Below are 22598 nucleotides of genomic sequence, written 5' to 3' on the forward strand. Positions count from 1 at the left end.
CGGGATGATTCGATCGACAGTCCGCCTCCATCATCGCCGCCCGTGATGATGAAGCCGCTCCGGCAGATACGCCCCCGCCCGAAGACGCCCGAGGACGCCGCGGCTGGCCCCCTGAATGCGAACCGGGTCGCCCGACGTTCGGCACGCCCGCGCAAAACCCCCAGCGCGTGCGATCCCTGTCGAAGGCGGAAGATCAAGGTGAGCTCTCGCTCTATCAACCTTGTGATACAAGTCGCTGACATCACGGGTAGTGCGACGGTGCCCTTCCGAGATGCCTCATGTGCGTCACGCGGCGCGAAGTCTGCACATACACGTACAGTATCCGTCACACCGTGACTGTGGCCGAGGGTGAAGAGGTCCCGCAGAAAGGCTCTGCCAATGATGTACTCGAATCATTGAAGACAATGCCGTACGACGAAGCATTGGAGTTGCTGCGAAAGCTACGGCAAGGGACTGGAAATACGCCATCTCCGATCGCGCCCCCATCCGAGGTGCAGCTGCTCAGAGGCATGCTTCCGCCGACGCCGAACATTCTCGAGTCTGAGTTGTCGATGCGGCATCATGTTGCATATCCAGCATTATCCCCGATTTCTTTCACTCCGGCGCTGGGAAACTTGCTCAGACCGTTGGCTGTGCGACAGTCTGGAAGGCAGGAGATGTAAGTGGTTTCCAGTCTGGTCATTTTGCCCACCCGGCACGATATGGCGTTTCGTCTTCTTGTTCTCAAGCCTTCAGCCGTAATTTGGTAGCATAGCTTTGTTGCCAAAGACGCACTAACAATCCTACCATAGATCACCGGCTAGGCAGTATCCTCTGATCAGGGATAGCGAAAGCAGCGTCTCGGGAGAGGAGATATTTACTCCGGACTCAGCCCCCACAGAGTTTGGCGACGAGTATGTATCGGAACCATTGTTTGATGAGCGGCTTGGAAGTGTCGATATTTCTTTCTGGACAGCAGTGTCAATACCAAACGATCTCGCAGTTCGCGTGTTATCTCATTATTTCGAAGTTGATCATCCTGTCTTTCCACTTTTCGACCAGGATCTGTTTCTGGATGATCTTGTGGAAAGGAGGATTCACTTTTGTTCGTCTTTTCTCGTCAACTCCTTGCTTTGCTGGGCATGCGTGAGTATCTAGTCTGTATTCCCAGATACAGATTGTGGTCAAATACTCACATCGTCTAGAAATCCTACACGCCCATCAGCCCCGACCCAGCAGAGTGGTCTCTCAGACTATTCTTACAAGCCCAGAAAGACCTCGCCAGCCAACAATCACAGAACACTTTGACAACAGTTTCTGGGTTACAGCTACTCGGTATTAGCGCCGTCACATACGGAAAGAACAATTTGAGTCTGCAATTCACGCGAAGGGGCGTTGAGCTTGGAAGGTCAATGGGATTGTTCGACGTCAAGGAAGAGAAGGATTCGGCCATGCAATGGCTACAAGGTCATGCCATCTGGACGCGGGCCGCATCATACACAGCTTGGGGGGTATTCAACTGGGTCTCGTTAGTAAGCCCCAGTCCGGCACCTGGTCATTATGAATCATTTGTTGACAATGACGGATCTCAATAGGCTATTGTCTTTACATTATCACACATGCGAAATTGGAACACCCCCCTTGCTTCCAAAACCACTGGCACTGCTGGCGGATGGACCGCTCGAGGGCGTCCCCAAAAACACCGCCCACCCGCTAGAGGTATTCGACGCCTCCAGTGTTTTATGGACCATCTGCCAAGATATGCTGTGTGGTTACTATGGCACAAAGAAACAAGGACCAAGAGGACAACGCCAGCTGGACTTTGCGGAGGGTATCTATCTCAGACTTCTTCAATGGGCCAACAACTTGCCCCCTAATGTTGTGAGGAATCAGGACAGCAACCACGACGTTATGATGATGCAGTTTGTCTACCCAGCCAACATCAGTTAATCACTTGCTGACAAACCTAGCATCTACTTCCACGCCATTGTGACGGACCTTTTCCGACCATTGACACCGCCCACTTGCAACCTCCGACTCAATTTGTTTTCTAGCCAGCACGCTACTCCTAAAGCGGTGTATGCCGCCTCAGTAAATCAACTTAAACGACTTTGTCTCCTATTCCGGCTCCGTTACAAGAAAGCCAGATTCTCCGGCTTATGGCAAACTGCCGTGATATACGTGGCAAACGCCATGATGCAAGAGGCGACTCAGTCAAAACCCCAACATCAGCGACCTGGAAGAGAGTGGCGCTTCTATTTAGACCTATGTCTAGCAGGGCTTACCGACCTTTGCGTGTCGTTCTCCACATCCGGTGCAATATCCCGGGCGGTGGTGGTTATGGCGCTTCAAAACGGAACTTTGAAGCCAGCAGAAGCGAATCGCGTACTGATCGAGCTAAAACGGCTGGAGATGGCACATGAAGAGGCTCGGTTAAAGTTGAATGGAAATACTGAAGCAACCTGGGTTGTTGACCTCAATCTAGCTTTGACCGACATCGAGGCTGCGCGAGGCCAGAGCTTAGTCCAGCGGTTCGAAAAGATGATGCTTTCTAGCGAGGTTCCCTACGATGATACAGGACTTACTATGGATCTCACGACCGAAGTGTCCAGTTAATGCTGAGGGTAATTGAATGATTGGACAAGGCAGGAAAAGGGGGGGGAGGAAAAGGAGGAGAAGATAGAAAATCACAGAAGGAAAAGAAGATAGAAAAACATAGAAAAAAGAAGAGGAAGAAAAGATCACGGCAAATCTCTCCGTAGCCGTAAAAGGAGTTCGCGTGATATGTCAAAGCCTTAGAGACGCCGCGGTTGAGACAAGACAGGCTAAAACGCGTCCGTCATGAGTGCTGGTGAAAGCATGTCCGAAAACGAAGACGTTCATATCATCGCCAAAGATGCATTCCCCTCACACAAATTTCACCATTTCATATTTAACGGTGTCATGAAACTAGCGCTGTGAGCAGCGATGTTGGTAGGATGACAAGAATAGGGGCATCAACAAAAGGTCCGCTGTTCGGGCGGATGCTGACAGCTGAGTGAGCGGATATTCAGCCCAACTAAAGCAGCTGGTATGCGAGTAACAAGAATGATAGTGATAGGAACAAAGGGGCAAGAAGGGCGACTGTGGCTAGTCCTCTGCCCGTGTGGCGTAAGTAATCAACAGTGTCCCTTCCAAGTCCACTCTGACTCCTCCTCCAGAAGTTGCGTCTTCGGCCGCGACTTAACCGAAATCCAATCATCCTCCACAACGTACTCTTTACTCTGGCCTTCTTTTAAAAGAAAGTTGAATCGCACATTCCGCCTAGGGAATTCGGTGTTCGCGAAATTGGCGCTGAAGTTCACGATTCGTTCTTTTTGAACCAATGCGGGATCGCTCTCCCTAATCTCGCTGATATCATCGTCCTCATCGAGCTTCATATCATCTAAGTTGACGTGGTGTTCCAACTCCATGATTCTCCTCCCCAGCACAATGGTCACATCCTCGCTCCATATATTGTCGTTGGGGCGATGCAGTTTGTTCATGAGCTTCCATGCCGCCAGCCTCAGCTCAAAGACGCGACACTTCATGACCACGAAAGCGAGTAAGGAAGTGAACCCCAGTTCAAGGGGGTGTCTCTCCGTTCCAGACCCTGGTCTTCGCTTTCCAGCTGAAGCTGTTGCTGCCGCTGCTGCGGGGACCGCAAGTTCGATTATCGTTCGGAACTTATCGATGTGTTCGTCGTAGGCGCGTTCATTTTTAGACCGACATGTTAGCAGCATAACCTTGCCAACCGTCCACCGCATCTCCAATAACCTGCAGATATCCCTCTCTTCGGGTCCTGCCGGGACATAGATGTATCCCGTGAAGTGACGAAGCCCTTCTAACCAAGCGTCCATATCTTCTACAATGTCCTGCTGGGTCCACTCTGTTCCTGGATCGGGACCGTTTCGCCCGGGCTCCAGACGTGGTTCAGTCAAACACCGCGCGAATCGTACGAGCCGTACCAGGACACAGACCAGCGATTGATGTGCTTCTGAAATATTGCGGAAATTGTATTTCGTGGCTGGCGCAGGCTTGCCTAGTGTTGGGAAGGAATGAGGATCGGCGCCGTATAGATATGGGACAATGCTCAGGTTCCGTATCGCCGGCTGGACATGATTTTTGATGAAGTCGGATTCGCTACGAACTTCGTTGAGAATGTTGATCCCATGTCGACAATGTTCAACTGCATCTTTGGAGTTCTTCCTAAGCAGCTCAACGCAGATGAAGAGGACACAGACGAACAGTATCAAAGCCCTGTCTGTCGTAGTTCGTAATAGTCTGATAGCCTCGTTGTAATGCCACACAGCGAACGCGCTACTTTGGTCGTCTGCACCACATGCAATGTCGAGGCGAGAGCGCTTCGTAAAAGTCTCGTATAACGAGCTGACGGCCATCATGGCGTGCTTCGCCACTGGTTCTTGGTTCGCAACCTGGGGAACGACGGTGATCCAGAAGTGCTTATTCAGTGATCCTCCAAGAGCCGGTGCGGCTACACGTTGAAAGAAGGATATGGCTCGCTTTTCGGCCGTCGTGCCACTGGTTAGCGCCGACTGCCCCAGGGCAACATCCGAGATGTTGCCTTGCAGGAGCTCATCCCAAGAGTACGTCCCCTTGGGAGGCGACGTGTAGCCATCACATTTCCGGCCTGTCGTCAAGCACCGATTGCAGAAAGGGCGGCTCTCGTCGCATTTTATTCTCCGTATCCTGTCAAAATAGAGTTTAGACGTTGTTCTAGGATGCGGTGCCGAGTACGACGGCGACTTACTTGCATGTTATGCAACCCGTTTTCACCTTCTGAATACCGGTTCGAGGCATGAATCACTTGCGTCGTTCTGGACCGGCAGAAACAAGAACTCATCTAGCGTGCTTGTCAATCCTCGTATTCGGCTTCGGACGATCTCGAGAGGCTAAGATCAATATGATCGACGGCATGTGTCAAGGCCAGATCTGTGGGGACACGCCCTTAAGTACCGGCGGGCAGAAATGACACGACGCTCAGACGAACGTGACAGATGATCCAGGTTTGCGTCAAAATTCAAGCTTGTTCCGATTCGAGCACGTCCATGCTGAGACTTGAGTTTTCGCGACATCAGATGCCGCGGGGCGTTTCCGATCAGGCCAATCACGATGCGCAGGCGGCACTTCTCAGCCTTGAGGTGACGGTTTGTTGCCGTTATCCGTCCGCATTTGTGGGTGTCTCCGGCACAGGAGTGGTTGTCTTGCAGTTGAAGGTTTGATGACAACTCAAATGTTTCCTGGGGTAGACGGGCCGTCTCTCCGCCACTAGAATTATTGAATCGTTGTTGCTGTCGCTACTGCAATCTACATTTATCAGCCGGCCTATCTTGCAATAGCTATAATCTACGCCGCTGACCTGGTGTGTGATTTGTTGTTTCGTAGGTTGTTCATATTGGTTAAGCAATTCTCATATTGGTAATTCTATCTGCCCTTATAGCTATGTGTGATTCCTGTCTGTTTTTCACATCTCTGATCCATGCCATTGTTGATTGTCTTTCTCGTGACCCCACCTGCCAAAATGTCTTCATCATCTCTCACAGCAAATAAACCCCATGTTAATCTTCAAGAAAGCCTCTTGAGCGGAGCTCGCCGTCTCAACCATGGGCTCTCTCTTCGCCGTCATCATACGGCTCTCCGAAGGCTTTTGCCCACAACGCCTTTCGTCTGTCGTCAAAATCGATTCCCATCAGTCGATCTTTGAAGAGAAACCGCCAAATGGAGGCAAACTTGTTTGCGTGCTGCAACTTTCGGACGGCGTCATGCAGACTGCCCGTGTTCGGAAGCATACCGAGGTATGTGATGTTGCTGATCGCCATTCCAACGTCCAAATCGTTCTGGATGATAGCACGGTGTCCCTCACCAAGAGTGCCGGGATAGTCGATGTCTAGCAGCACACAGCATGGCTTGATGATGTGTCTTATGAACGCGGCTTCGCCTTGCTGATCTCCCTGACAGTATTGAGCTAACCTGTTCATAGCCGCCTCCAATGGTTGACCGGTATCCTGGATGAGCTCGACAATTCTTGATCTCGTGGTGTGCTCATGGAGTGGGTAGATGGCGAGCTTGAAAGACATCATACATCGAGGAACATTGTTCGAATTCTCCAGGTCTACCACCAACCGTTGCAGAATGGCTTTGTCTCGTTGGAGGAGGAGATCTGCCTGAGCCGCAGCGTCGGCTGCGACTAATTGGCTAAGGCTGATTGCCGGAAGTAAAGTCTTGGTTGACTCGATTTCGTTTTCAATGCCCTCCCAGACCAGTCCAGTGTCCTCGAGACGCACATTTGGGGTTATGAAACCCTTCTCTTGCGCGATCCTAAACTGGATAACGAGTTGCTTGGAGAATTCCACGGCAGGCTGTTCTGGCACTTCAGGCGACAGCGGTTGCTCCGGTTGCGTGGACTCCTGCTTCAGTCTCTGCTCGTGACCGTGATTGGGTGTGGGCGTGGTGGAAGGTGTTCGTAACTGGCCTGTGCTGCTGTTGTACGTAGATCTGATAGCATCGCGCCATGGCGCGCGAACAGCCGTTCTGGGAGCAGACCAAAGCTGCGGACCTCCGTCTGCGAGGTAACGCTTCAAAGCGTTGTTTGTGAAGTAGGCTGGGCCGCTGTAATTCTGGGCCCAAGATCGCTCATTGACGACGGAAGGAGTGGCCCAAGTCTTGTGGACAACAACATCGCGGATTACCAGTCCGCAGTTCTTTTTCATCTCGTTCCGGTAGTCTGGCAGCCCGATCGAGTGGATGTCGGGGAGCATTAGGCTGGCGGTCGTTGATTCGCCCCTGGGAGCTCGGCATCCACGGTTCGTTGGCATGGGCAGTGTCGATCCTTCAAAGGAGGGCGGCACGATCTCCATCCAATCTACATCCTCCAAATTCAAAGTTGAGAACAGCTCGAGGATTTTCTTTTCATCGATATCGCTTGCTGTGATTCGAAAAGCTTCGTTGTATGCCGAATCTCGGGCGTAGGTTGATGAAGCGAATCGGAAGATATGGCCGTAAACAGCCAGGCTGTTGTCTTCGTGAAGTCTGAAGAAGTGCGGCGAGTACAGAATGAATACGGCAAGCGAAGGCGGCGGTACGGTCTTTTTGGCCTGGCCATCCGAGGGATCCGTTCCCGGCTTGATCGTACACAGCTCCGGCTGGTGTCCTGGGGCTAAAGACAGCCTGGCCCAGACTAAGGCCATCGATACAGCGAAAGTTAGCTCCACAAGGTCCTTGTTGTACTTCTCGAGAAAGCCTGCAACCTCATTCGTGAAGTCCTGCGGTATGACGATGTTCGCCAGCTTTGGCATAAGCATTCGGAAACCTGTCCAGCTCTCAGGGGCTGTGCTGGGTAACATGGCATAATCAGTCTGTGCGGATGCGTTGTTGACCAAAACAGAGCAAATGCGGCCATTTTGGAAATCTTCTGTTGACTCTGTTCTGTAAGCCATGAAGTCATTCAGAGAGATTTGACGAAACTCGTCACGGTCATCAGGGGAAAGCTCTCGCTGAAACCTCACGGCAGCCAATCGCTTGAGGAATGTCATCTGGTTCGGCCGAAGCATGTCGCAAGGAGGAATCACGAAATATCCTGTCCGCCTGGAACCTCCGAGTGCAAACATGGCACCGCCGTAGTCATTGACTGTGTCATTTCTGTCTCCGGCACGAAGAAAAACTGGAGAAAAATCGGATCCGTCGATGCCAACATAGTACTCATTATGAGCGTATTGTCTGGAGCTGACGACCGTGTAGCGACGACAGGCGCGGTTGAGCAAAGGAAGAATCATCAAGCTTCTGATGTCATGAATAGCTTCGACCCGGCGCGCAACACCAGCCGGCTTTGTATCGTGTAGTCGGTTGTTGCACCGCCATTTGGTGCTGGTGAACTCCATCATCTGCGGCAACTTCGTGGCAACTCTCTGTCGCTTGTTGCTTCTGTCGGCGGCAGAACTACTCGCCCCTTCTTCATCCATCGTGTTGGACTTGCGGGGGGTGAATGCGAATCGGTTGACAGAAGATCCAATCGTAAGGCGACGTTGCAAAGCTGTAGTAAACGGGTCAGCATACAGGAGGAACGAGCGAAAGACTCTTGTGACACACTTTCTGAAATGTAGCAAAAATGGAGGAGCGGTCCAACTGAGGGTATTCTGAAACTGTCTGGAAAGATTCAAAGGCCGTGAAGGAGGCGCAGGAGTACTCGGGCGGCAATGGCCGTGGCAGGGCAGCGGAGACGTGGAGTAGCGAAGCAGGCCAAAAAGTGATTCGGCGGGCGCAAAGGAATGAGGTCGAGATCCAGGATGAGACTCGAGCAAAATTTGTGCTGCGCAAGGTCTGTGGCGAGGGAACGAGGGCGCAAAGTTTGGTGAAGTCGCCGGAAAGAGTTGGGTAAGGCCGAGTAGGATGAGAAGGAAATGGTCGGCGGCCTGGCAGTCAACAGTCGGTGGATGTTGAAAGGCCAGCCAGTAGGGGAGGCAAACCAGGTGCGAAAGGCCAGGAAGGTTTGGTAGCAGGCAAGATGGCGAGAGAGAAAGATGCAAACTTCAAAGCCAAGGTGAAGTTGTGACCGCCTGGTCTTTTTCGCGAGGCAGGAACGATCGAGCCTGTTTGGTTGCAAGGAGAGGTTTGATGCGGCAGCTTAGCTGAGGTCAAAAAGGCGAAGACGGAATTTGGGGAGTGGGAGAATTGAGCGTGACAGCCGGGGAGGTTTCTGGCCTGAAGATTTGCGGAAGCACAGGAAGGAGCGAAGAAGGGTCAATTCGGCCAGGATCTGGTCCAAGTTCACAGAACAATTTGCTTTGAAGTCGAATGCTCGAAGGAAATGGTTTTCAAATACAATAATGCTAGCATTCAAACTCGGGGGTATCTATCTGAACACACGGCTCTCAATCCTTTGTCCAGAAATTCTAACATGTGCCAACCCCGCGATGTCGAATCGCAAAGAAGTATAACTCAGTTCTCTTGTCTCATTACCTCATCCAAGAGGATCTTTCCACGAACGTCCTCTTCATTCATCTGCGTACGGTTTTCCGAATAGCTCTGTCCACCGCAACTCCCGCTCGCCCACGCCGTAGTCAGTTCCCTCAAGGCGGTCCTTGAAGAAATGGAACCGCAACACATAGAGCAAGCTTTTTGAGGATCGCAGCCTGACGACGGCGTCTGCGAGTCTCTCGGAATTGACCGGAGACAGTGCGTATATCGCCGAAAGCTCATGAATGGAATTGACGAGGGGCTGGTCCAACTTGCCGATCTCATCTAGGGCCGCGAGATCGTCCTCTGGCCACGTAATACCGAGGAGAAAGCAACAAGGCTTGATAACCTGCCCCGACAACCCGCTTCCTTCCAGCTTGATACCTTCACCATACTCCTTGATCTTCTGCACTTCTTTATCGATCGGAACCAGGCCCAGGTTAATGTTGCTGATGACGGACATGTTTGAGAGGCGCGCGTCATCCACGTCGATGTATCTGAGAAGACGCAATAGCGGAGGTACATGTTTGTCGTCCGCTAAGTCTTCCATGAGTAGTCTTCGAAGAATGCGTCGATCTTTGTCGCTGATGAGGTCAGTTTGAGCGGTCGCGTCACGCACAGCAGCCGGTTGTATGGTGCGGTCGGAACGTCTTCTGCGAGGATTCTCGTCCCCTTCGAGAACTATGTCTCCAATTTCGTCCACATCTTCAATGTTGCGGACGGCTGAGCTGACGGCGTTTTGTTGGCCATCGCTGTGGCCGCTTTCAGTTTCCTCTCCTCCCAGCTGTTCGTGCTCGTGCTCGTCCATACCAGGCTCCTCGTCACCAAGTAGCTCTCTTGCAGGTTCATCTGCTCGAAAGTCTTGCGGGCCGACGGGAATCATGTCTGTATCCTCGGCCCCATCACTTCTGTGCTCTTCTTCTGCCAATTCATCGAATGACTCGCCGTCTGAGGAAAGGTCGGATGGTTGCCCCTCCCAGCTCGCAATCTTCACACAATCCTTCCACGGCCTCCGGACTGCAGTCTTGGGCGCAGTCCACAGATGTGTGATTTTGAAGTTTTCGTTCCACGCATCTAGGGCGCCGTGAGGAAGATAGGACGTGCCATTCACGTACACCAGAGATCCGAAATTCTTGCTAGGACTGGTAGGCGTTTCGTCCAAGTAACGCCATGCAGCGACGGAACATACATGCTGTGGCACCCAGTCAACGTGTATCTGAAGGTCTCTTGTCGTCCATACCTTCCCATGAGACTCATGTCCACGAGGAAAGCTGTAGCTGTCTGCGTTGGTGTAGTTGTAGAAACCCAGAGTGTTGATGTCGTCCAGCAAAAGCGCGGCGGTGGTCTCGTCGGACTGCAATGCTCGAGGTCCGTGATTCGCTGGCATGGTTAGTCGAGACCCATGCCACGAGGGTGGAACGATTTCGATCCAATCGTCGTGCTGCAGATTCATTTGCGAAACAACACGCTTCACCAAGCTTTCGTCGATGCCCTTCCTATTGATCCGGAACTGAGCACTCAGCTTTACGTCTCTGGAATGCATATGTTGAACATATCTGAAAATATGCATGTACGCAGAGAGCCCGTAGTACTCGTGGAAGCGAAAGAAGTGAGGCGCATAGAGAAGGAAGGAAGCTAACGGTGGTACGGTGACCTTTTTCTCTAGGCCTGCTTTGGGGTTGGGGTTGTTGAAAGCTTCCAGTTCCGCACCGTGATGCGGATCAGTCGTGTATCGATGCCATACAATGCACATGGAGATGGCCAGGTTGAGCGAGAGGAGGTCGAGACAGTATTTCTTTTTCGACTGAAATTGGAAGACTGCTTCGCCAAGCTCCTTCGGGACGTTCAGACGACCAATTTTTGGCATCATCATGCGGAAGTACATCCAGTTGTCGGGCTTCATCTTTTCGAGGACAGCATAGTCCGTCGGCAAATCTGGGCGTTCGACCAAAACTGGACATGGGAGGCCAGCTTTCAAAGCCTGGTTTTGCCGTTCGAGGAATTTTTCGCACGCGGTAGCTTCTGTTCCGCCCGATTCTCGTCCAACATGGCGCCGAGCTTTGATATGAGACAATGCTCCCGTACGAAGGATGTCACAAGGTGGGACAATGCACCTGGCTCTTCTTTCACTGCTGGCTTGTTTGAAACCTCGGTTTTCGTAGCTGTCGTTTTGGTCGGCAATATTGGAGTTGTATGTGGTCCTGGTGGCGTCGAAGAACGCAGGTCTCATTTCCCAGCTATCGAAACCAACGTAGTAAGAGTAAGTGTTGGGTCTGTCGATTCCGGGTCTCTCGTATCGCTTGTCGTTTTCGTAAAGAACTCGCGCTCGGTTCATCAATCGGATGGTGACAAACTGTCCACCGTCGTTCAATTCCCAGACTGGCACTGGATCCGATCTGTTTCCTGAAGGCGTTGGCTCTGAGCTTGATGAACGTACTTCATTTCCGACTTTCCAGCGCTTGGTGACCAGTTCCATTTCTCTTGGCAAGGCGGTGTTGTAACGTTGTCTTTTCCGAGGTTCGACTTGAGCTGAGGCATTTTCGTTTCCGGGGGGAGACCGTAATCTCTTGTGATTGCTGGCAGCAGCATCTCTGCTGCTGCCCTCTTGGTTCACCATGGTGACAGTTGGGAGTCTCAGCTCAAGAACTGAAAATTTTCACTGCGAAGAGAAATGTGTCAAACTGAGGTTTGGGAAGATGGACACCAAATCGCCGCTTACCTGTGTTAGTTGGTGAGATGCCGGAAGCGAGCGGGCTTTGAAGAACACTCCGAAGATGGCGGGACAGCGAATGAGACGCGGTACGACGTCAGAATGCGAAGAAGAATTGTAGAAGCGGGAATGGAGAGGCGCGAGTCAGAATGTTTGCAAAAACAAATCGACCGTATTATCGTCTGTTCGAAGGGTTCAAGGCGGAAGGGGAAATGGAATCCGGATATCGTGGGAGCGCAGCCGAAGGAGTGATGCCCAGGTCAGACACGAGGGATCGAAAAGTTTGAGGCAGTCAACGGAAAACGGAAGTTATGGTTGAAGAAAAAGAGAGAGCGGCCGGGTTGCGCAAACGCAGAAGGAAAGGTGCTAGGCGTTGGAGCCGCGTTGTTTGTCTTTGCAAGGTAAGGTATGGAGACAAACAAACAAATTTACCTGCGAGAGCCTAGCGGTGAAGAAACAAAAGGCTGAAGGGGAGCGGTCCTTCTGAGGTGAATGGGACAATGGGGTGAGAAATCTCGCAAAGGAAGGCAGGACCAAAACGAACATCAGTGGTCCGAACACTGGCGACTTGACTGCCTTTGACGGACCGGGCAGCTCTGGAATCTTCTCTGTTGGCGCTTCAGCAGCTCTCTTGCAAATGGAAAATCATTCTGTTTCCATTGATGGATATCCAACAACCGACTGATGCCATCGCGAACACCCTCACCACCAACCTCACCACTCCCCCCGTCAACTACTCCCTCAATACATCGCCCTCCAAACCGCAAACCCAGCACAAACAAGCCCACTGCCCAAATGCACCCACCTCTTCCCCTGCAGCTCCCTCCCGCCCATGCTCCGCACAACCCACCAGTCCACCATGCCCACCAGCGCCGTCGTCGCCCACAGCATCGTCACCGCGTCCTCGTTGCCGCTGCCCTCCTGGTACGTCTCGAGCAAGATAAACAACAGCCCCGTCGCGAGGTCACGCCCGGCTTTCGCGTAGCTGAACGGCTCCGCCGGCTGTTCGGGGGACAGCGGCCGCGCGATGCCGAAGGCGTCGTAGACGGCGAGCGGCTTGACGAAGCCGAGGAGCCCGACGAAGGTTAGCCCGGTGCCGAGTATGTAGTTTGGGAGCGGGGAGAAGGGGGAGATCATCTTGTCGAAGTTCTTTGTCTGTAAATCTGGAGGGGCGCTTCTCTCTTTCAATTGATGATGTTGGACCGTTTGCTGGTTCTGGGACTGTTTCTGGAAGCAATGGAAAATAACTGGAAACACAGCTCCGTATCATCATGACGAGAAAGAGGAGACATGCTTTAAGTACGCCATCATCCGAACCCTTGGGGTTAGAAAACGGTCACACGTCCGCGCCCGGGTTGCCCGCACGGCGGACTCGAGCTCTTACCCAAGCATTTTTGATGCGGCACTCCGATGCGAGCGCGGGGTTGAGGAGGTACGAGCTTCACTATCATACCTCGACGAATAATACCTGCCCTCCCAATGCCATGCTCAATAACAGCTTGGAGCGTGAAGTTTAAGCAGGTTGCATCTCAGACGAACGAGCACCTAAAGCTTCCCCCATCTTCCACATCTAAAAGACGCGCTGTGTTCGGGAGCCGGCACCGACGCGGTCATCCGAAGATTTACACTCGCGCGCAAACAAAAAGCTTCATGCGACAGCTCACCATTCACCAGCTTCGAATTACACATCTCGTCGAGGTCAAAATTGGCTGCAAATCAGGACCAACGGAGTTCTCATCCGCAGCACACCCCTGAGATCTTATCTTAGCTCTGCAGGCAGCACCCTTTAGCGGGCGAGCTAAACCGCAAAGAACCAGGATGCCGATCCTCCAAAACATACAACTTTCCCATCCCCCAAGTCGCCACCGCCGAATCCTCCTCGTGATGGCTTCTCCTTTTCGTGTCCCGCGAGGAGAGCGAATGTCGCTCGTCCCCTCGCTTCGTCGTCCATAACCCCTCCGCCATCGCCATTCATTCATTAGAAGCCCAGCGATCGCACGTCTTTCGTTGACGCGAGAAAAATGCTCGGCGTCGCGATCCTCGCCATCGCCGGCGTGGCCAGCGCAGCCAACGTGACCGTCCCCTCTACGATATCCGCGGGCGTCGAGACGCAAATCACAATCGGCTTCGACTCCTGGAAGCAGCCCTTCGTCTACGAGACGGCACCCGGTTCAGTGTGGAACGACCCCGTCGCCGTGTGCAGGAACCCGGCGGACGAGCAGGTCGGGTGCGGCCACGATGCGCTCTACGAGCATTACCAGTTGTACCTCTACAACAATGAGTGGATGCAGTTCTGTGAGTCGCGACGCCCACACCTACTATCCTCACCAGCTAACATTGGCTGCTCGCAGGCTACCTCAGCGACTTCATCCCCGTCGGAACCACGAACCCCAAGATCACGATCCCGAAAGACCTGGGACCGAGCGAAAAGTACCAGATCATGATTGCAGAGTTCAACGGCTCGCGACCCGTGACAAACTTCTACGGCGTCAACACGTCCAACGCCTTCACCCTCAAAGACACGGACATCGACGCGTGGACGACGTGGGAGTACTACGGCGGCTACGTCAAGCCGTGGTCCGCCCTCCCCTGCTCGTCGTATTCCTGCTTCCGCACCTGCGGGCTCAAGTTCTCCGATGGCAAAGGCAACAAGCGAGCCGGCACCGCGGCCGCGCTCTACGACTGCTTCAACGAGTGCCGCGGCATCCGCGCGGATTGGAACGACCACGATAACCCGTGGGATTGGTATAAAGCGTTCGACGGGCACGATTGGTCGGGCGCGACGACGGCCGTGACGACGAGCACGCCGAGCGCGATCAGCACGTCTGGATGGGGATACCAGACGCCGGATGTGCGGGAGACGACGTTGTACGGCACGCCGACCGCCGGGCCGACGTATGCGATGCGGACGAGCGTGAGGGCCACGGCGACGACGGCGGCGGCGGCTTCGAGGGGGAAGCGCAAGGCGCAGCCGGTTCAGGCCGGCGGAGGCATCTTCGGGACGGTGATCATTTGTCTGGGGCTCTTCGCTGTGGGAACATTGGTTGGGTGGATCTGGCCCGACGGATTGAGATCGTCTTGGTAGTTCGCCGCGTCTTCAGATACCCAGACAGTAGTCAGCGAATTTTCGAATTAGCATCATACCTCTTGATAATAGCGTGCTGCGGTGCGGCGTCTGTCGGGGTATTGCGATGAAGCTCAGAGACCGAGCGGATCTCATTAGCTAAGAGCTAGATAACACCGCCTGCACCCCGCACGACCTCAACGCATCAGCTGGCATCCCAGGAACGCCCGGTCGCGCTTTGTTGCGGGGGCCGGATCAGACCGACGTGTCGTGGACGGTAATTCTCGGCCCAGTGGACCGACCGACAGGGAGCGAAAGGGAGCGAAAGGGAGCCATTGGTGTTTGTTGTGTTGACATGGAGTCGTTTTGGGGACCGGTGAGTGATGAAAAATGAAAGCGTCTTGCCGGCAACAGACGGGACGCCGGCAGAACAAGATGGCAACTCTGAAATGCTTAAAGCTCGTCTCTGCAGCCACGATTGATCTTGCACGACACCCGCTGCTTATCTGTCTTGTCTCCCTCCGTCTGCGGGCGACGGCCACCACCTGCAATGAGCCGATCCCAAGCGCCCTATGAAACCCGTCCCTGAACCGATTGCGGGGTTGGCCTGCCGCAGGGCGCGATGCTCCCTATCCAACCTGGGGAACAAGCTTAGGCCGGTGGCCGGTCTGTGAAATCATCCTAGTCGGAGCTATAAGTTGTCTTTGTCGCCCGTCACGAGGAACGTGAACCTAATTTGACTTCAGTCATCTCATCAAATCCAAAAGATATCTTGCTTCTCCTTTCTTGTGTCAACCTTCTTCAGTCAAGGCACGTCATCGCCATCACACCCTCCATCGAGCGGAGCTGGAGCCAACGTGCCCCCAACTCGCCAAGCCTGTTGAGGTGGTTGATAACACTCTCAAGTAACACCCACTGTGATTTGATACCCCGCCCTCCCCTCCCTCATCGCCTATTGCCGCGCTTCACCATGCCCTTCAGACATTTGCCGGTGCCCATGACACGCTGCCTGCGCGGCGTCGGGCCTGCAGGTGGGAGAGCAGGGGGAATAGCCCGGCTGAAGCACACTCTGGGTGCCGGCCCAGCCGTTGTCGGCCATGGTCGTCAACTTGCCGGTTTCTCATCCGCTGCCCCACTGAACCGAGGCGGGGGATCAACATCATCGGCCTTTGATACTCGTATAAGACCCGCGCCCCGGCCCGCTATCGAGGATGAGTTCAAGGCCACCATCGAGCAAGCCAGGAATCTTTCTTCACAATCGACCGAAATGTACACCGCGTCATTTGCATTTTTCGAGGCGTTATGGGACGCCGGCGTCACCCACTGCTTCGTGAACCTGGGTTCTGACCACCCCAGTATCATTGAAGCCATGGTTAAGGGTCAGAGGGAGAGGAAAGGCAACTTTCCAAGAATCATCACATGCCCTAATGAAGTAAATCTCCTTGTTCTTGCGTTGAAGCGACTGTACTGACAATGGCTAGATGGTGGCCATGTCGATGGCTGACGGCTATGCTCGTCTCACTGGAAAGCCGCAATGTGTCATCGTCCACGTTGATGTAGGAACTCAGGGTCTCGGCGCTGCGGTACACAACTCTTCGTGCGGTCGCGCGCCGGTCCTCGTGTTTGCGGGTCTGTCTCCGTTCACGCTAGAAGGCGAACTAAGAGGCAGCCGCACCGAATACATCCACTGGATCCAAGACGTCCCGGACCAGAAGCAAATCGTGTCACAGTACACCCGCTACTCGGGTGAGCTCAAGACAGGTACTAATGTAAAGCAAATGGTCAATCGCGCCTTGCAGTTTGCGAGATCAGATCCTCAAGGCCCAGTTTACCTTTGTGGTGCCAGAGAAGTCATGGAGGCGGAGATTGAGCCGTACAGCATCAACCAGGATGAGTGGGATCCCGTCGAGCTTGGCGGGCTACCCAAGAATGCCGTGAACAAAATCTCCGAGGCGCTGGCTGGCGCCAAGGAGCCCCTGATTATCACAGGTTATGGCGGAAGGAAGCACGAATTCCCCGCTGCGCTTGTCGAGCTCGCCAATACCGTCAAGGGTTTGCGTGTTGTCGACACTGGCGGCAGCGACATGTGCTTCCCGGCTGACCATCCCGGTTGGCTGGGTCTTCGCTTCGGCATTGACGAGGCCGTCAAGACTGCTGATGTCATTGTTGTGCTCGACTGTGACGTGCCCTGGATCAACACGCTCTGCCACCCAACCAAGGAGGCCAAGGTCTTCCACATCGATGTCGACCCTTTGAAGCAGCAGATGCCGGTCTTTTACATCAAGGCAACATCGAGATACCGTGCCGATAGCCTGATGTCTGTGGAGCAAATCACCGCCCACCTCAAGTCCGAGCACGCGGCTCAGATTGAATCTGAAGAGGCGAAGCAACTGGAAGCCAAGCGAAATGAGTCGTACAAGGCTCTTCTGGCGAAGATTGAGGAGAAGACAAAGCCTCAATCGAACGGCGAGTTCGGCACCGGACATCTATCCAGGACCCTGAGGAAGCTCTGCCCCGAGGACACTATCTGGGCCATCGAGGCGGTGACGAACACGATATTTGTGCACGACAACCTGCAACCAACACTGCCAGGCTCCTGGATCAACTGTGGTGGCGGTGGTCTCGGATGGTCTGGTGGTGGCGCGCTTGGTATCAAGCTCGCCACAGATTATGAGAACGGCGGCAATAACAAGGGCAAGTTTGTGGTTCAGATTGTTGGCGATGGCACCTTCCTGTTCTCGGTGCCGGGCAGTGTGTACTGGATCGCCAAGCGGTACAACATCCCCATTTTGACCATCGTTTTGAACAACAAGGGTAAGTTTGAGACATTGTCGAGCTGATGATCCCGGCTAACATGAGTAGGGTGGAACGCTCCACGTCGTTCTCTGCTGCTGGTTCACCCCGACGGCGAGGGCTCCAGGGCCTCAAATGAGGAGATCAACATCTCGTTCGACCCCTCACCAGACTATGCGGGCATTGCCAAAGCAGCAGCAGGCGGTGATATCTTTACTGCGCGGGTGGACAACTCGGCAGACCTCGAGGGAGTGCTCCAGCAAGCGATCGACAATGTGAAGGGCGGGCAATCAGCCGTTTTGGATATCAAGGTACAAACGGGATGCTGAGATGATGAAAGTTAGAGCTGGTTGAGGCTCAAGTCACGGCGAGCCGCACGGTTTGTTGAGGTGCCATGGCCTGATGCGGTCGTTCAAGCGAGCCGAGTAAGATCTGATGACTCGCTGTGCCACACACGTTCATGTAGAAAGCGCAGTAGACGGAGACGTAGATGGATAGATGTAGGCAAAACCCGGCAGAGTAGAGTCACCGGATGTTGATAGGATGCGGTGCCATGTGTAATCGTGTAAGACAGTGCATGGGTGACCCCAGTCTCAGGCTGGTGCCGAGCGAATCGGCCTCATACGCCGGTGGTTCGCCAATGGTGCGGTAGTGCAGGTCGTCGTGTGTTTCTCTAGCTTCCACGGCGAAGGGAAATTGATTCTAGCGGCGCGCGGATATTACGAGGCGGGAAGGCGGCCTCTTTCGGCATGGCGAGCAAGAAACGGGCGTTTTTCTGTTGGTTCATCTGGCGGCGTGGCTGGGTTTTTTCTTTGCCCGACAAGAGTACCTTACCCAGCGGGTAGATCTCGCCGAAGAGCCGGCAGCGAGAGGCATGCGAGGTGGTGTCGTGGCTGACTCGATGATGTCGAAAGTGGAGATGGTGGACGGACGGCACGGCGCATCGAAGTGGTGTGGTGAAGGGCGATAATCTGGCAACGTTTGACGCCGTCGAAGCATCGTAGGTGGTCCACGGCAACAGTCGCATTGAGTCTTTAGCGGCGCGTGGACATGCAGAAAATAAAAATACATAAAATGGCGATGGGCAAACGGCAAGAACAAAGCAGCAAGGCTAGGACGGGTATTGGTTGGGATGGGCAGGATGGCTGGAGCTTCCTGCATCAAAACTGGTCAGTTGACAATGAAAAAAAAAGGAAAGACCCTTAAACCCCACCATGGCGAGTGCAAGGCGGCAGGTGCACCCCTCCACCTCTTGCCTGCTGCTTCGGTGCTTCCTCCAACGGAACACGGCGGTGGGGGCATGCACTGGCCAGTCAGGAGTCTGTGCCACATATTGGACCCCTGCTGCAAGTGCAACCACCACATGGAAAGTCCGCTGAGGGGAAGGCGCAAACACTGAACTGCACTTGCACCGGGTGGACAGTGGAGAAGGAAAAGGGCAGTTGTAATCGGCCCTTGGAGACGTCCAATCCTGGCTGCTCGTAATGAAGAACCCCTCACAAGCAGGGCATAGCCGGTATCGTTTGCGCTTACATGGTACAGATAATAGGTGTACGTGTTGGGCGTCAGCGCTGGCCCAAAGCTACGATTGCAGCCGCCTGCTCGAGGCGCGTGTGCAAACCCAATGTGGATGGCAGGTGCATTGCATCTGCCTTCCTTTGGTCCTTCCTGCCGCAACGTTCCGTAATTATTAGGTGTAAGTCATTTGAACGTTGGTACCTAGCGAAGGAGAGGACCGAGGTGAGGGAAACCTCGGTCTAACTCGGAGGAAGGTGGCCACGACCCCAGGAAAGAACGAAGGGCAAGAGAGACTGGATCTCGACCAGAACTTGTTCCAAAAGATAGGTACTACCTAAGGTATGGAAGGAAGCCCCTCCGTACCTTCCCACTCCTGCTTGACATACCTACTATGTACAGTCAGTGGTGCCTGCCTGCAGTTGCAACCTGCAGCCCGCAGCCCCTCCGAGTCCAGGCTCTCCACCTGGCTCCTCGCCTCTTCGAGTCCCGTGTCCACATCCAGCCCAGGACCCCTCACGGAACAGTGAAGGCTCCTCTTACACGGAAATTTCTCCAAAAATCTGCCACGATATTAACCCTCCCCCTCTCCCGTCCCGTGTAATTGCGGCGTTCTCATACTACCTTTGACCGCCGGGAATCCGGTGTCAGCCAACGCCCGTCAAAGTCGGCGCTTGTTATCTGTAATTACCTCAAGGTACTGAACAGAAGGCGCATTAATACATACAGCATATCGCCAGGTTCGCCACTCGGGAGCCGGCGCTGCGGTTCCTGCATATTCCCCTCAGCTGTTTGGCCCGTTCGAGACCTGCCTCCAACCCGTGGGACGGCCATCAACTGATTCCACCGAACCGCACGAATACGCACCGCCAATCCCTTTTCGACATCTCCCTCCCGTCGTCCAACAAACCACCAGCCCTCTTTCAGGCGCGCTCCCGGTCGACTTGCCATCGTCGTCTGCCCGTACGACAATCCCGACGTCAACGCCGACTCCGATCCCGACTACTCTGCATCGCGCTCCCGTCCGCCTCTCGCTTGCAACCTAGGCATCTCCAGTAACAGGAACACCAGTTTGCCGCGCCGGCCACGTACGCTGCATCGTATTGCGCCAGCTGCACGCACATCAGGCAACGCCACTGGAACTGCGCTGTTCTGCTCTAGCTAGCCTCCAGTCCTTGCAGCTGCTGCCCCTCTGCATCCCTCGCCTCTCTCTCACCAAGTCTCCAATCGCCTATCCGTTCCTCGTTCCCGAGCTGCGCGCTGCTGTCCATTCTCTGCCAATTATTACAGCACCTTGCAGCTGCCCGACTTGAGACGATCGCCGATCCCTCCACCTTGACGGGGATGCCGTGCCCTCTGCTGTTTCTTCGCCTGCTGCATGCCTGCAATTCCCCGCACTAGCTTCGAGATCAGCAGAAAGATTGCGCGCTGTCACTGCCAGCGCCGCCAGTAATTTGACCGACAAGGTCGAGACCACCACCACCAAACCACGCACACCACCAAAAGACGTCGCCCCAGACAAGACAAGACAGCAACAGCACCAGATTGCCAGCCGAATCTTTTGCATCAGACACCCAGGCCGGACTGCATTCTCAGCCGCCAGACTTCGTCATACTATCCCACCGCCTCGAAATCCCCCCCCCTGGACTACAACAGCACAGAGCAATATTGCCCTACCTCCGTCGCCTTTATCTTCCGCAAGCGAACGGCCACAAATCCATTTTTAATCGAACCACGACCGGCCGCCCAGGTCCAGCCGTTTCTTTTCCCCCCCAGGAAAACAAATTAGCCTGTCCCAGAGCGGCTCTGAGGGTACGCCTCCGATCAGCCCAGCCGAGGGTCACCTGCAATAACCGCGAATTATCCCGACCCCCGCCAAGTCGACTAAGACTGAGGGACGGCCGCGATCCTACGAGAACAGGACTTGAGACCATGATCTTTGTGGAAAACAGTCCCAGAAACCACGAACCACACAGCCCTCCTTGGGCTTGAACGTCGCGACATTTCCTCCCTTCAAAGAATCAGATGCTTGCTATTGCTCGCGCAGAGTCCGCTGAGACCTCCTTCCCCCATACCTTTGCGACGTCATTAGCGCCTTCTTCAGGACCCTGGTGCCCTCTCGAGGAGCATCACCGAACCACGGCAGGAATGACACCCAAGCCAGAGGACGGCGCTCCTTTGCAGCCCACCGAATCAAACTCGAGCGAGGTTCCCGAGTTACCACCACCGCCCAACCCGTCGCTGGACCCGAGACTGGCCATTACCGATGCCGAAAGCCCTCCCAACGCGCCCGAGAATGACGACGTCTTCAAGCTGTCACCGCGAGCGGCCATGAGGCTACTGAGCGGTGGGATCGAAGCTCTTGTTCGCATCACGGGCGATATACCACCCACACCTCCGCCAACGAGTCCGACTCTACCCAACATGCGGGGAATGACGGCCGAGAAGGAGCTGATACGAACCAACTCGGAGAAGAACCTGGCGAGGATGCGCCAAGAAGCCGAGGCGGCCATGGCTGCGGCTCAATCGTCCCCTAGACGGCCGACGTTGTCTTCTCACACGAGTGGCTCCAGCGGGTCAGTCTCGCAGTTAATAGACGGCGTCCATCTTAGGCAGACGCAGACGCCGACACCCCCGCCGCCATCGAGACCTCCCGAACCGTACATAATTATTGGCGAAAACTCGCAGCCAATCAATCTTCAGCACAGCGCTATCACGCGCAAGTTTTACTCCAAAAAGCCGCCGCCGATCAGTATCGAGGAGTACCTCACGCGCATTCACAGGTTTTGCCCCATGAGCACAGCCGTGTATCTCGCAACAAGCTTGTACATCCACCGTCTGGCAGTCGAGGAACGCACAATCCCTGTGACGAGACGAAATGCACACAGACTGGTGCTGGCCGGGTTAAGAGTGGCAATGAAGGCGCTGGAAGACCTCAGCTACCCGCACAGTAAGATGGCCAAAGTTGGTGGTGTCAGCGAATTGGAGTTGGCAAGGCTGGAGATCAGCTTCTGCTTCCTCGCAAACTTCGAGCTGGTGGCGCGAGAAGACACATTGAAGAAGCACTGGGAGGTGCTCAAGACGGAGCAGCCGATCAAGATCCTGCAACCGACGCCGACTCTGTCGCTGAACCGCAAACCCAGAGACAAGACGTTCGCTGGGAAAGAAAATGAATGGAACTAAGGTGATTGATAATAGGGGCGAGAGACCCCGGTGTTTTTGGCAGCGTATTTGTGGCATTTCCAAGGCATGAGAGCATGATCAAATTGCATTGCGGCGGTGTACTCTGGTTACGATACATGCCACCCCATTTGCTGGCACTTGCGTTGGGTTGGGCGACTTCCGCCAAGCATTAATGGGCGGGTTCATTTGCTAGAAATGCATCTATCTCGTGAATCCATGATACCCGGCGTCGGTGTTGGAGGTCACGAACGTGGTTTCAGTCTGCCGCTTACTGTTCCTCTTGGGGCAGGAATTACCTTGTGATTATGAGACATTTGTTCTTTGTTTACCTCATCGAGTATAGTTTTCATCCAAACATTCCGC

The 22598-nt window shown here is 54.2% G+C and overlaps 7 protein-coding genes across 7 annotated transcripts; 4 read left to right on the forward strand and 3 right to left on the reverse strand.

Moving 5' to 3' along the window:
* Positions 1-48: 48 nt before the first annotated feature.
* Positions 49-2595, forward strand: GCG54_00006799 (Nitrogen assimilation transcription factor nit-4; the record flags this gene model as incomplete). Its single annotated transcript, XM_045406796.1, has 6 exons — positions 49-198; positions 252-658; positions 792-1125; positions 1185-1507; positions 1575-1901; positions 1950-2595. The coding sequence occupies 6 exons, from the start codon at positions 49-51 to the stop codon at positions 2593-2595; spliced, it is 2187 nt and encodes a 728-aa protein (XP_045267342.1).
* Positions 2596-3137: 542 nt separating this feature from the next.
* On the reverse strand, positions 3138-4818 carry GCG54_00006800 (Transcriptional regulatory protein moc3; the record flags this gene model as incomplete). Its single annotated transcript, XM_045406797.1, has 2 exons — positions 3138-4707; positions 4769-4818. 2 exons carry the CDS (start codon positions 4816-4818, stop codon positions 3138-3140), a joined length of 1620 nt encoding a protein of 539 aa, XP_045267343.1.
* A 797-nt stretch (positions 4819-5615) lies between these two features.
* On the reverse strand, positions 5616-11508 carry GCG54_00006801 (uncharacterized protein; the record flags this gene model as incomplete). Its single annotated transcript, XM_045406798.1, has 3 exons — positions 5616-7481; positions 9494-11366; positions 11408-11508. The coding sequence occupies 3 exons, from the start codon at positions 11506-11508 to the stop codon at positions 5616-5618; spliced, it is 3840 nt and encodes a 1279-aa protein (XP_045267344.1).
* Positions 11509-12421: 913 nt separating this feature from the next.
* GCG54_00006802 (uncharacterized protein) lies at positions 12422-12817 on the reverse strand (the record flags this gene model as incomplete). The annotated part of the gene is made up of 1 exon (XM_045406799.1): positions 12422-12817. The coding sequence occupies one exon, from the start codon at positions 12815-12817 to the stop codon at positions 12422-12424; it is 396 nt and encodes a 131-aa protein (XP_045267345.1).
* Positions 12818-13701: 884 nt separating this feature from the next.
* Positions 13702-14765, forward strand: GCG54_00006803 (uncharacterized protein; the record flags this gene model as incomplete). Its single annotated transcript, XM_045406800.1, has 2 exons — positions 13702-13975; positions 14032-14765. 2 exons carry the CDS (start codon positions 13702-13704, stop codon positions 14763-14765), a joined length of 1008 nt encoding a protein of 335 aa, XP_045267346.1.
* Positions 14766-15714: 949 nt separating this feature from the next.
* GCG54_00006804 (putative 2-ketoarginine decarboxylase AruI) lies at positions 15715-17866 on the forward strand (the record flags this gene model as incomplete). The annotated part of the gene is made up of 3 exons (XM_045406801.1): positions 15715-16176; positions 16226-17558; positions 17607-17866. 3 exons carry the CDS (start codon positions 15715-15717, stop codon positions 17864-17866), a joined length of 2055 nt encoding a protein of 684 aa, XP_045267347.1.
* A 3211-nt stretch (positions 17867-21077) lies between these two features.
* GCG54_00006805 (Cyclin-P1-1) lies at positions 21078-22235 on the forward strand (the record flags this gene model as incomplete). Its single annotated transcript, XM_045406802.1, has 1 exon — positions 21078-22235. The coding sequence occupies one exon, from the start codon at positions 21078-21080 to the stop codon at positions 22233-22235; it is 1158 nt and encodes a 385-aa protein (XP_045267348.1).
* Between the last annotated feature and the right edge of the window lie 363 nt (positions 22236-22598).

Source organism: Colletotrichum gloeosporioides, assembly GCF_011800055.1.
Source record: "Colletotrichum gloeosporioides strain Lc1 chromosome Unknown consensus_22, whole genome shotgun sequence".
In the NCBI taxonomy this organism is placed as follows: Eukaryota; Fungi; Ascomycota; class Sordariomycetes; order Glomerellales; family Glomerellaceae; genus Colletotrichum; species Colletotrichum gloeosporioides.